General features: G+C 40.1%; 1 protein-coding gene across 1 annotated transcript in view; it reads left to right on the top strand.

Annotated features, from left to right (window-relative positions):
* The window catches only part of LOC128738390 (semaphorin-2A), a 195,322-nt gene that overhangs the window by 30,571 nt on the left and 150,979 nt on the right, over positions 1-13,772 (top strand). Inside the window, exon 2 of the mRNA XM_053833474.1 lies at positions 4,421-5,516. Within this exon, the coding sequence (XP_053689449.1) occupies positions 5,321-5,516 (196 nt within the window). The 5' untranslated portion in view covers positions 4,421-5,320. The remainder of the gene's footprint in view (positions 1-4,420; positions 5,517-13,772) is intronic.

The following is a 13,772-nucleotide window of genomic DNA, read 5'->3' as shown; positions in this document are numbered from 1 at the left end:
ATCACTTTCAACCGCAACAAGAGCCCGATTCAATGGAACTACAATATCGATGGCGGGTCGCTGGATAGAGTCTCCGTCATCGAAAAGCTCGGAGCTGGACGAAAAGCTTTCGTTCCGTCAACATTACTCGTACATAATAACGACAGACCGAACCAACTGACAGACCAGACAGACAGACAGACCGGAAAGATAAACTGACAGACCAGACAGACAGACTGATGGACAGAAAGACAGACACACAGACAAGCAGACAGATAGACCGAACAGACAGAAAGACCGGACAGACAGAGAGACAGATAGATAGACAGACGGGCAAACCAGACAGACGGGATAAACTGCCAGGCCGGACAGACAAAACCAACTAACAAGCAGACAGACAGACCGGACAGACAAATAGACCGAACAAACAGAATGACCGGACAGACAGACAGGACAGAGAGACAGACCGGACAGACAAGCAGATCGGACAGACTGGCACACCGGACAGACAGACAAACCAGAGAGACATACCGACCGAACAAACATACAGACCGAACAAACAGACAGACCGGACAGGCAGACAGACAGACAGACAGACCGGACCGGTGAACAGACAGGCCAGACAAACAGACAGGCCGGAAAGATAAACTGACAGACCAGACAGACAGACTGATGGACAGAAAGACAGACAGACACACAGACAAGCAGATAGATGTACCAGACAGACCGAACAAACAGACAGACCGACTACCACAATAGATCAAAATAATGGTCGCAGTGGTCAAATCTTCCGACAAAAAAATACAGACAGACCGAACAAACAGACAAACAGACTTGGCAGACAGACAGACAGACCGGACAGATGAACTGACAAACCAGTCAGAGAGACTGATAGACAGAAAGACAGACAAACAGACAGATAGACCGGACAGATAGAGAGACAGATAGACCGACAGACGGGACAGACCAGACAGACGGGACAAACAGGCAGACCAGACAGACAAATAGACCGAACAAAAAGACCGAACAAACAGAATGACCAGACAGACAGACAGACAAGGCAGACAGAGAAGACAGACAGACCGGACAGACAGACAGGCCGAACAAACATACAGACCGAACAAACAGACAGACCGGACAGGCAGACAGACAGACTTGACAGATAGACAGACTTGACAGACAGACAGACCGGACCGGTGAACAGACAGGCCAGACAAACAGACAGACCGGAAAGATAAACTGACAGACCAGACAGACAGGCTGATGGACAGAAAGATAGACAGACAGACACACAGACAAGCAGACAGATAGACCGGACAGACAGATGGACCAGACAGACAGATAGACAGATAGACAGATAGGACAGGACAGACAGACAGACCGGACAGACAAACAGGCCAGACCGTACAGATAGACAGACCAGATAGATAAATAGACAGAATAGAAAGACCGAAAAAACAGATTGACCGAACAGACAGACCGTACAATCAGACGGACAAATATACAGACCGGAAAAACAAACAGGCAGACCGGACAGACAGACAGATAGACAGACCGGATGGATACATAGACAGACAGATAGACAGACAGACTGACATACTGGACAGATAGACCGACAGACTAACAGACCGGACAGACAGAGAAACAGATAGATCGACAGACGGAACAGAGCGAACAGACAGACAGACAGATAGACAAAAAGAACTAACAGGCAGACAGACAGACCGGACAGAAAAATAAACCGAACAGACAGACCGAACAACCAAACTGATCGAACAGACAGACAGATCGGATAGACAGACAGACCGGACAGACAGAGCGGACAGACGGATTGTCAGATAGATCGGACTGACAGACAGACTGTGTGAATATTTGATGATAGTTTAATGATATTTATGCTTGGTTGCTAAAAGTATTTAATTCCCTTATAATAAGAAAAGTTTGCGCTACTATGCCATATTAGCGAATCCCGATTTTTTGCAATTGGTAAATGCTTAGAAAAAGAGGCGAACCAGCTGCAGGCTGAAAACCTCTCTTATATGGAATAAAAAAAGATGCTTAGAAAAATCGGCTTTTCCGGTTTAATTAGGAATCAATAAATAAGAGAAAAGTATTTTGAATTTTTTTTCCAAAATATTCTTTGGAGTTTTTTACCACCGTGGAGCATTTTTGTGAAACACTTTCTGCAGATGGAAGCCTAAACTGATGAAATCAAAGCGGAGAGCAGTTCACTTCGACAACACTGTCCTTTTCCAGTGCCATTTTGGAAACATTTTTGTACCTTATTTGCTCGGGGTCAAAATTAGGATATTTTTATAGTAAAAGTTCTATAGTTCCTAAACAAGCAAAGATAGAGGTTTACTACATTCAGCAATGCTGTGTATTTTTACTATTTACACAACTTTGTAAAACAACAAAGAGTCATACAACAACTATAAAAACAGCTAAAATAGAAAAACTGATTTTAACGCATTTTTACTTAGGAGAAATAGGATTTTTCTATCTTTGCTGAAGAGATAGAAGGTTACTGTCTTTAGCAAAATTTCTTGTAATAATATGCTGTAAAACTTTGCTAAACACACTAATGGGTTATATTGAAACTGAAGGAAAATAAATTTGATATTGTACTTTTAGGGAGATTAATCAAAATTTGAATTTCGCTGGACGATAGACCTTTCAATTTTAAGAAACTCTTCCAAAGATTCCATAAACCGAAAACCAAGTTTTCCCGCTCAAAGTTAATGCGCACCAAAAAAGGTTCTGGACCAGTGTGCTGGGCCCGGTTTATTGAGCTTTCGGTTGATCAATTGAGGGTTAAAATTTAATTTTTAATAAGTCTTCGATATTGCAAGGTCTTAACTTGAATTTTGAAAAAAAAATTCTAAAAAAAAATTCCCGATTTTGTCAGTTTCCCCATTTTGCCATCCCAAAATTCAACATGGGGCTGACAAAATCGAAGCGTTACTGTATTTCATTTATTATTTGGTGTGGTGTTGTTTGTGTCAGTTTTTATCATTTTATTCGGTTGTCTATCATTTTTTGCGCCTTTTTTGTGTTGTTTCTCGAAATATATTTGTCTTTTTTCTCATTAATCACTTTTTTGTCTTCAACGTAAGACATTTTCTCGTTCAAAGTACTTAACCGGAATCTTTTGAAGCTGCTGCATAAATTTTATATCATTTTTGTGCAATTTTTGTATCATATTTGGATCATTTAAGGTGTATTTTTATGTTATATAGTTATTTTTTTGTCTCTTTTGGGTTTTTATTTAATTTGTTTTTTTGTTTAAGTATTGTATTATTCTGTATTATTACGTGTATCATTTTGTTTCTTTCTTCTTAAATTTTTTGTATCATTTTTACTCCTTTATCTGTCAATTAGTATTATTTTGTTACTATTTTTATATCATTTTTACCGCTTATATGTTATATTTGTTATTTTTTAATATTTTTATGTTATTTTTGTGCCAACTTAGTACGATTTTCGTATTATTATTATGAGCATGATGGTGTTATGAGTTTAACAGAATCCGTAGTATTCTCCGTATTTTGTCTTCGGCGTGTTCCATCAAATTTGAAATAAGCCCTGAATTTTATGAAATTGCAAGTAAATTTTCTCCGTATTTCAGACAAAATACTCTCTAGAAGTTTATTACATATTTTTCTGGATTACTGAGTTTTTTCGCATTGTGAAAAGCCTCGAATACGCTGAATACGCTACAAACAGATGACGTTTACGGTCGGTTTGTTCTACTAGAGAATTGTACACGCTAAGATTTTTTTAGAATCACAATTTTTAGCAATGATTTTTTATAGCGAATAAAAGTGAAGGAGAAAATAGAATGAAGAAAGTTTTACTATTGATCAAATTGCAAGAAAAGATTTTTTAATCTCGTTGTCTTTGAAGCGTACTGGTTTTATTGCACTCTTATACTGGTTTTTATGACCAAAATTAGACATGAAAGTCGTCTTAAGAGTCCAGTAAAACTCGAATTCCTACTTTGGAGTTTGAAAGATACTCCGTTTGTTTTTGCTTCGGTGTATACCAACAAGTATCGAGGATTAATCAAACACTGCTCCTAATGACAAAAAAGTAATAATGAAATTGAAAATAAAATAAAAAAAAATTAAAAAAATAAAACAATTTAAAAAAATGAAAAAACATTAAACAACAGCTAGCAAAATAGTGACATGATTGTATAGCATATGCTTCTTACCTCCCATGAAAAATTGGTCGTTATTTTATCGCAGATTTAAAAAAGTATTTCTCAAAAAAATTTATTTAAACTTCACAAGGAAAATCATCGAAATTTTACGGGCTTCGGAAATACCACAAACAATCCAAACAAATCGTTCGCTTACCTGTGAATGCTGGGACCACAAACCAAAACCGCCTATTTCAACGCCCTCATCACACTCTAACAAATCATTGCACATTTCAGGATACCCACCAGAAGAAAAAGAAGTAGTAACTCATTTCATCAGAAAGGGTTGTGCGTCTCCGTCGATTGATTGCTATCCACCAGCACCAGCACGAGAATCACCGACGGGGCCAATAAACGTATACAAAAATCGTCTAGGCCGCCATTGCTGCCATCACTAACAAACGCACAAATCAACAACCGTAAAGGCTTTAGGTAGTCCCGCTCAGTGCAAAACAGTGATCGCTCGGTGGCAGTAACGAAGTCAGACAAAAAATAATCGTTCACAGTTTTGGCACCGGGGTCGGAAAAACCAGGCGGCGCAGCGGAGGGCTGCTGGTGTGGAGCCTCTTGGAGTTATGGTAGCAGGAAAAAAGTTGTTCCATGAATAAATAGTATCGCGCGGGCGTGTCCACTGGGAGTCGCAGCACCGGAATGGAATGCCATTTACCAACCAGAATTTATGCATAGGTGAATGTGAAATGCATGTGTAGGGCATTGGGATCGGCAGGTGTATCAATAGCAGGGCATCAATTATAAATTTGTTATTTACACAGTGGAAAGGAAGGGGCGCCAAGAAGGGTGGAAAGCTGGAAAAAATGTATTAAATTTGCAAAAGTTGAAAAAGAAGAAAAGCGAATAAGAGCGAAAAGTATGTAAATTATTCTTCGGTTGAAAGTTTCTTTTTTTGTTTTGTATATCGATCCCCGGACCCGGCGCATATATGAAGTTGGCCCATCAGTCGGCTGCCGGGGAAGGAATGCAGTGGTGGTGAATTTATGAATCCTCTGGGAATCCCGGTTGGGAAATTGAATATTTTTGCTCAAATTTGTGCCAGCCATTATTCCTGATTTCCTTGCTCCTTGCAAGGGCCGACTAGAGGGGGACTAGGCGGGAGAAAGTGCAGTTCCTTACAGAACCATGTTAAAAGCAAGGCCAGCGACTGCGGCGCTGCCTACGGCGGCTGTGCTAGGACCGGCGATAGTGACTCTGCTCTGCGCGGTGTCGCTACTGGCCGGTGTGCGGTGTGACTATGAAAATACCTGGAACTTTTACTACGAGCAACCCTGCTGCGGAGGAAACAGTAATGGGCAACACCACCTGAGGCATCACAGAGGTGAGTTATAATGATTTTTTCAGTGACTTTGAAGGATGGGTACATCTGTGGTGGACCAACCGTGATAGTGATCAGCTTTTATTACTATTAATCTTTAGCCGACTATATATGATAATTAATTTTTCGTAGAGATTAAATCGTAATCGTATCAAGATCAAGCTTCAAGTTACTCAACAGCTGCGTTTCACTTCCATATGCCAACCAAAATCAATAACCGACATCATCTCAAGCATATCAGACAGACACAAGATAGCGATCAAATTTCGATTCGAAATCAATTTCCCCGAATATCGGATCGCTCCGCTCGCTGCGGTTACCGTCGTTATCCGGTGCGTCTCTCGGGGTCAAAAACGCCAGATGTTTGGCCGCAATCTGGAATCGATAAGTTCGTCCTTCACTGCTGCCCGGCTGGATGGCGGTAGCGGGTGTCGTCCCCGGTTGACTCGGGAACGACTCGAATGGCGACACTCGGCTCGTTGGTTCGTTGGTTGGTTGGCTAGGAAGAGTGTCGCATTTCTTTTTTCTCTATTTCCATTGCAGAAATTTTCCAACTCATCAGTCGGTGGTGTGTGCTGGAAAACGGAACTGCAGCCGCATTTGAAACAATCGAAGCGGATGATGATGAGCTGCTGCTGCTGGTGCTGCACTCTTTGTTCGCTCGCGTTTTTCCGCCAAAGCAATGGTGTTGAATTGTGGTACATTTGAGCACGCGACATGTGTTTTCAATAGGGACACACACGCTGGAATCGGACGCGGATTCAATTGAATTGAAGCACAAAGCGACACATTCGAGGTGGCCTAACACCATACTCCATCACCAGCTCGCCACCGCAACGGGTAGGGTTGTCGAATCCTTCCTCCCCAGGACAGTCAGTGAGTGCAGTGCTTCTGATGGGTGCGGCGGAGCAGAGAAAAAGTGTTACGACCAGAATTGAACACATGACTCATTTCACAGAGACGGACAGACACAGTAATGTGGCGTCGGCAGATGGGCGAAGTATTGTTACCATTAGCAGTAATCTATCGCTAATGGGCTTATAATGATGCTTTATGGATTTTTAATTTGAATATGTGACTTAAAATTTATTGATTCGGCGATAGGTTTGATTGGCCCGAACGATTTGATAATTGAGGGTTTTCATGAAGATATGCTTGAAGTGAAAAGAATGTGTTTTTGATGTATCCAACGTTAGGAAGCAAATCATTGGGATCGTTTTCATATTTACATCGGCCAATCTTTGAAATATATCATTTGATGTTAGTAGTGAGAGTAAGTTACAGCCAAAAGTCTTGAGAATGCAATTTGGCAGTTTTAATATCTAACAAATTTATTGTTAACCCCTAACAGACCAAGCAATTTTCAATACCGAAGCAAAACAATCCTGATTAGACGCATCCAGGATTCTTAAAGACGTCACATCAGAAGTTAGATGGGCTGGCACGTACGTACGTACGTACGAAAATTATCGTAAATATCTCTTAACTAATTCGAAATCGTAACTAACGCTTGATACAACGGTTCCAAGTTGATTTTTTGTCGTATATAATCATAATAACTGACATACATACGATTATCAGCACAAAATTGTATAGTATTACGAAGCGAGTCGCGTTAAATCGGATATTATCGTATATAAATACTTATATAGTCGTAACGGTTATAATCAATCTTAATCACGTATATCGCCTCCTGAATAGTACGGATATGCCAATTTTGCTCATCAAATACTATTTATTAGCATGTATATTTGTACGTAATACTGATTTTCATATTTTATAAACATATGAAAATGCTAGCTGGGTGTAAATTAGTGGTAAACATATCTTGAAAACGGTAATGTCATTGTTAGCAATGTATTTCTACCTAACCAACAGATATCATGGTTGGTGAATATTATACCCTGTTATCGTTATTGAGCCTTCAAAAGTGTACATTTTTCTCGCAATGTGCGTAGTTAATTTCTAATATTAGCTCTACTCCGCTACAAGCTGCACTAGTCGGAGCAAATCTTCGACCGCACAAAAATCGTGCTCTGTTTTGAGATAGCACAGTCCTGTATGCAAGCATTATTATTCAGCCCCTAACGGCGTCGGCAAAATGGAGCCCCTACCATGAGCGTTTCTTGAAGTCTTGTCTATTCACAATCAATATATGAAAAGTATATCTTGATCTAACCTGTGTTCCGCTGATGCGTCTCGAGCTTTCAGGCCAACAGTAACCCTCTCGCCACTGGAAGATAATTTGCCTCCTGAACTTATTTCTCCATCAGCCCACCCCACACAGTCAAACATTGCTGTTTCGTCGATCCTACAATCAGTTACTACCATCAGAGCCGTTCCGTTCCTGTGCTGAGTACCGGTGATGAGGGTTTCCAACTTGCTTTATTAGGCAAGTACCGTCGTGATAACTCTTCTTCGCTTGCTGAAGCTCATAGCAATGGCTTCTGTAGCGATATTCCTTGTCGTCGAGCCTCTGATCCTACCGCTCTCTCATGTTACTTGCTACCGGGTACCTCGACTTTAGAGCTGAACAATGGAACTGTTGCAACTAGCAATGTGAAAGATAGCCACCCCATGCACTTTTACTACCAAAACGTACGTGGAATGCGGACAAAGATAATTCCATTCTTTCTGGATGCAAGCACGTGCAATTACGACGTTAATGTGTTAAGCGAGACATGGCTTGATGAATATTTATATCGTACGCAACTGTTCGGCAATAGCTTTATAAAATACCCGTGATTCTGATTGCTGCTTCAGCAATCGATCCAACGCTTGTTTCCGATGCTGTAGAGCAGCTATGAATTAGAATCGTTACGCTGGTATAAGTCAAATGACGGGACATTTTAGGCCGACTCCCTAGCGGCTTTATCAGCCGCCAGTTCTATACTTTTCGACAGTTTTTCCTGTATAAGTTGATGCAAGTCAATGGTACATTCAACAGAAACGCTCAAGTTCTTGATTTGGCCTTATCTAACGTGGCCACAACACCCGTCTGCACCCGTCGTTTCGGAAGCAATTGAGCCTTTGATTACTCTCGACGCAGACCATCCTGCTTTGAACGTTGTTTTGAATCTCCCAACGCCGTTTCCTTTTGAGGAACCTTTCTGGAATGATGAGACATCGGACTTTCGATGAACTGATTATGACGGAATCAGATCCACCATCTCCCCACCCAGATCCACTGATACATGTATTAACGACGCCGTCGAATATTTTTAGCAAATAATTTTGAAGGTGATGATTGAATTTTTACCCGACGTCCACCCACCGCCAAAGCCTCCATGGTCGAACAATCACCTACGCAGACGAAGGTTGAGGGCTAGAACTCAGCGATGATACTGTCGGAGTCGTTCTTACCTTTCAAAACTGAAATCAAACGCGCGAGTAACAATTATCAAGAAACTCAACAGATTTTTGTACCTACAATATGCTCTCCGTACGGAGAGACGTCCAGGAATCCAAAGTTAGTTTGCTATTTTGTAAATTCCAATAAGCAAGAAGTTGGTCTGCCACTGTTAGTTAATCTTGGGGAACAAGTGGCTAACTCTGAACTTGAGGAGTGCAATCATTTTATCCAACACTTTATGAAATCTTTCAACGAATGCACTGCCTCTGCTGATCAAGTCGCCTTTGCCATCAACGTCCTAGTGATGCTTTTGAGTTCCACCTATTTCACACATCGTTACTTGCTCCACATACGAAGTTATTTAACAAGTCACTGCAAGAGAGCAAATTTCCTGAACTGTGGAAATTCTCATTTATGTTCCCTGTTCACAAAAAAGTTGACAAGAGAGATGTTCGGAATTATAGAGGCATCACCTCTTTACGCTGCTGTTTTTGAAATTTTTGAGATCATTATCAATGAGGCGCTTTTCTGTTCATGTAAGAATTACATTTCTGCTGCTCAGCATGCATTTTATCCTAAGTCCCTTAGTGGTCTGTTGCGAAAAGTTGAACCAAATTTGCATCACTATACGTTCGCACAATGGACAACGGTGGACGAGTTGATGCAGCATTTGGTCAAGTGGATCACGAAATTCTGTTAAGCAAATTACAGAAAGTTGGAGTCTGGTTCAGATCCTATTTGATAAACCGATCGCTTTGTGTTAAGATCGGAGCTTCTTGTTCTGAATTGTTTACGAATGTTTCGGATGTCCCCCAGGGGAGGAATCTTGAACCCCTTTTGTTCTCGTTATTTATCAACGCACTTTCTGTTATACTGCCATCTGGATACCGCCTGTTTTACGCCGACGACGACAAAATATATAAAATCATCAGCAGTACTACTGATTGCGACTACTAGCAACTATGTGTAGATCGTATGTAGAGTTGGGGTTCCTGGTTTTTTGTTGTCACTTAGCATCAGCAAATGCAATGTGATAACCATTCAACGCAGACAGAAACCAATCATGATTACTTAACAGTTGCTGGATGCAGGCTTTAGCGGATTTAGTAAATTAGAGATTTATGAATTGCACTTTATTGCGAGCTGACGATATTTAGACGAAAGCTAGCAGAAACTTGGCTTTATATTCAAAATCTTCGAAGACTTCCGTGACCCACTATACTAGCGGGTGTTGTATTACTCGCTAGTGCACGTCAACGCAAGTTTACACCTCGCAGCTCGTAGTCGACAATATGGACAAAATGAGACAATCCGTGTCATTGCCAGTGCATTCAATCTCGCGCGTACAACGGTTTTGATTTTTTTGGAATTTTTGTATGAAGACTTACCCAGCCGTCTCTTCACATGCTGATCTCTTTATCAATCTAGCTACTCTAGGCAACAGTTCACAGTATCTCTTTGGATATCTGAAGATATACTGGGATGCAACAGAGACGAACTTCGATATAATCTTACAACAACTTTTATTTGGCATGATGTGAATATTCACTCGCCACAGCTATTCGGCAACTCATTTTCCGTCTTCAGACGTGATTGTAACCACCTGACCAGCAGAAAACCTCGCGGCGAAAGTGTGCCATCTCTAATAAGCTGAGTTGCTCCATCGACCCATCCCCGATGAAACGCCTGACCAGCTAAAAGTAAATATCCTAGTGGCTGATCGTTTTCTAAAGGGTGTCCCACATCAAATTGCATCACGGAAAAAAAAACGCTGTAGAAAATCAATGTTTCGTGCATATCCACGTCATTTTCATTCATCAACTCAAGTTCTTCTGATCCGGTTGAAAGAACCAAGAGTTTCGGCTGAAACCTTGCAACAACACGTCTCGGAAGAACTTTTCTGACGGATTTTGTCATTTTGTGTATTTTTTTGCGATCACTCAACATTGCCTGAGATGCGAAATATAGTCCGCAAGTGGCACAAACTCTGTCCTTCAAAGAGCTTTTATGTTCATAGATTGAATTCAGCACGAATATCAAGGGAAATATTGCCCTTGGTCTCCCGTAGTCCCTGAGCAGTGAATGACGGTGGTAAAAATCCTTTACAGGATCAGGACGGACGGTGCTCAAGGAGCTTCTTAGTGGTGTAAAGCCTCAATGGAGAGTTCATACTAGAAGAATAAATGAGTTGTTCACACATATATGTTGAAAATAATTTACAGAAGCCTTCAATAGTTGTATCTTAAAATGACAACTAAATGTTATAATTCCCCGAAATTTTTTCCGTCACACAGCTTCATACCCACCTCCTCCCTACGTCACAATTCGTCACAAATTGTTCCCCCCATCCCTTCCCTCATAAGCGTCGTGACGTACTTGCTAGACGGCCCCCAAGTACGAGAACTCCCATAATACCATAATAAATCTTCCGTTAACACAGTCCCCGTTTTCAGCTCCGTGCCTGACCCGTAGCTGAACTCCTCCAAAGCGCTGTTGATTTACTACCAGAATATGCGTGGACTTCGAACCAAAATCGGCGTTATTTATATAACAGAGTAGAACTTTGATATAATCTTTTTAACAATTTTTTTGGCTTGATTTGAATATTCACTCGCAACAGCTATTCGGTAACTCATTGATTGTAACCAGCTGAACAGTAGAAAATCCCGTGGCAAAGGTGTGTTGGCTGCCATCTCTAATAAACCGAGTTACTTCATCGACCCATAATTATGCAGATTGGCTAATACTTACTATTTGCTGCCGATGTTTGTGAAAAGCGCGTTTCCGTCGATTGAAATGTGCAAGATCTCTTCCTCCGCACACATTTCAAAGATCCGCTGCGAACCCACTAACCTATACTTCAATTCCGCTTCTCTATAAACAGTGTTACTCTTCGAGTGTAAGGAAACCTTCGTTCCACCTTGGTTTATTATCAGAATGTGAGTGGTTTATCAAATCGCTCAGGACCACTGATTTTAGGTAGTTTCGACAATGACATAGTATGCCAGGCATACTGCGCAGTATTTGTTCTTATTTTTAAATAGTATAGTAGTAGTTTTAAATAGTAAATAGTCAACAGGCTCAAAACATTTCGAATGATTTATCTTACATTTACAACTAGATTCGAACGGATAAAGCTGTACAAATTAAAGTCGATGCAATCAAAACCATTGTCAAAAACATGACACACATTTTCAGTTGGTTCGTGCATTCCGTAATTGGCATTGGATTTGCCTACAGGGTGAATCGTAATGACTGTCAGTAAATTGAAGGGTCACAAAAATAAGACGCTTGCATAAATTTTAATTTGAGCGAATTTCGTGTAAAGCAGGCTTGGCATACACTTTTCGCTTCGATTTTGCTCTTTTGATTACTGCATCTCAGCCAAGCAAAATTTGAAAAAGTGATGTATGGAGAGTTTGTAGAATTTGTTATTATCTACAATATTGCTGAAGTAAGCATTACTGTGCATTTTGTATTTATGGCGCTATAAGGCTGCTACCCTCTTGGTAGCTAAAAGAGCGCTCGTTTTGCTACCAACGGCATTGCTGCCCTACAGCGCCGTAAATACTAAAGATAAAACTTCACTTTCTTCAGCAATATTATAGATAATTACTAGCTCTACAAATGTCCCATACACCACTTTTTCAAATTCTGCTTGACTGAGTAATCAATCAATAACAGTAGCAGTATATAGCAGCAATCAAAAGAGCAAAATCAAAGCGAAAAGTGTATGCCAAGCCTGGTGTAAAGCAATGTTTTTAAGAACCATTTACTTCCCATTGTTAAAAAAATACTACAAGAATGCATCACACTGCTTCTAACAAGATTCTGCACCATCTCACCAGAAAGTCTGGCCTACCTCTTCGCTTGATTTGATTCCTCTCGACTTCTTTGAAGGGGTGACTTGCTAGGCAAACTAGGTGGAACCGAAGGGTTCACAGTGGATGCTTTCAAGCAACGTTTGGAGAATATTTGGGATGAAATGTCTCGGGATATCATGTTACTTTACACGAAATACACTCAAAAATCAAAATTATGCAAGCGTCTTATTTTTGAAACCGTTTACTTTACTAACTGTTAGTACTATTCATCCTGTAAGACTCAGTGTAAGACAATAAACAGCCTGCAAAAGTTTGCTAAACTGAGAAATGAAAGTACATTCAAAAGAAGCACAAGTGTTGATTTTCGTGGGAAAATAATTGTCTGGAGGAGCGCCAGGTCAAAAACAGTCTAATTTCTTTTTTTCTTTCCCCATGTCTAACGCTCTTTCCAGATATTTTTTGAATTCAGATATATTACAAAATTGAAATAAAGCATGCAAATTATACATACAAAAATTTTGAGGTCAATCATTTGGTTCTAGATGTCCTTTTTCTTCAAATGTAAAGATATTACCTATTCGCGCAATTATTTTTTTCGGAATTTTCCTGATTTTTTGTTTTTAATAGATGATAACTTTGAATGCATGTTCAAAATGTTGTAATATTAATATCAAAGTGTCAAAATATCGGTTCTGAACACATTTTTCATATTGTCAATTCAAAACAAATTACATATGTGGTTCTGGAGCTCCAAAAGCGAAAGCCGTCTACAGACGGCCTTACCCGTTAGAGAGTTAAGACAATTTGTATAATAATTTGAATAATTTATACTTATACTATTTAATTTTAAATGTTGATGATCTAATACAACTTCAGACAGTCAGCGTAAGATTTCCTGTAACAATTCGGGATGTTATTTTGCAACACTCATATAAACCAATAAAACGGACCAAGATGGCTACCTTGTGGAACTCCAAACCTTACTTGAAACGGAAACAAAATGTAACCTTCTACCGTAAAGGACAAAAACCGTAAGGCCGGGTACAAATTCAGTCAAAAGTCTACACACCATAAATACTGAAT

The sequence above is a fragment of the Sabethes cyaneus genome, chromosome 2, assembly GCF_943734655.1.
Source record: "Sabethes cyaneus chromosome 2, idSabCyanKW18_F2, whole genome shotgun sequence".
In the NCBI taxonomy this organism is placed as follows: domain Eukaryota; kingdom Metazoa; phylum Arthropoda; class Insecta; order Diptera; family Culicidae; genus Sabethes; species Sabethes cyaneus.
The sequence above is the reverse complement of the archived record's forward strand: the minus strand, read 5'-3'. Positions and strand labels throughout refer to the sequence as shown.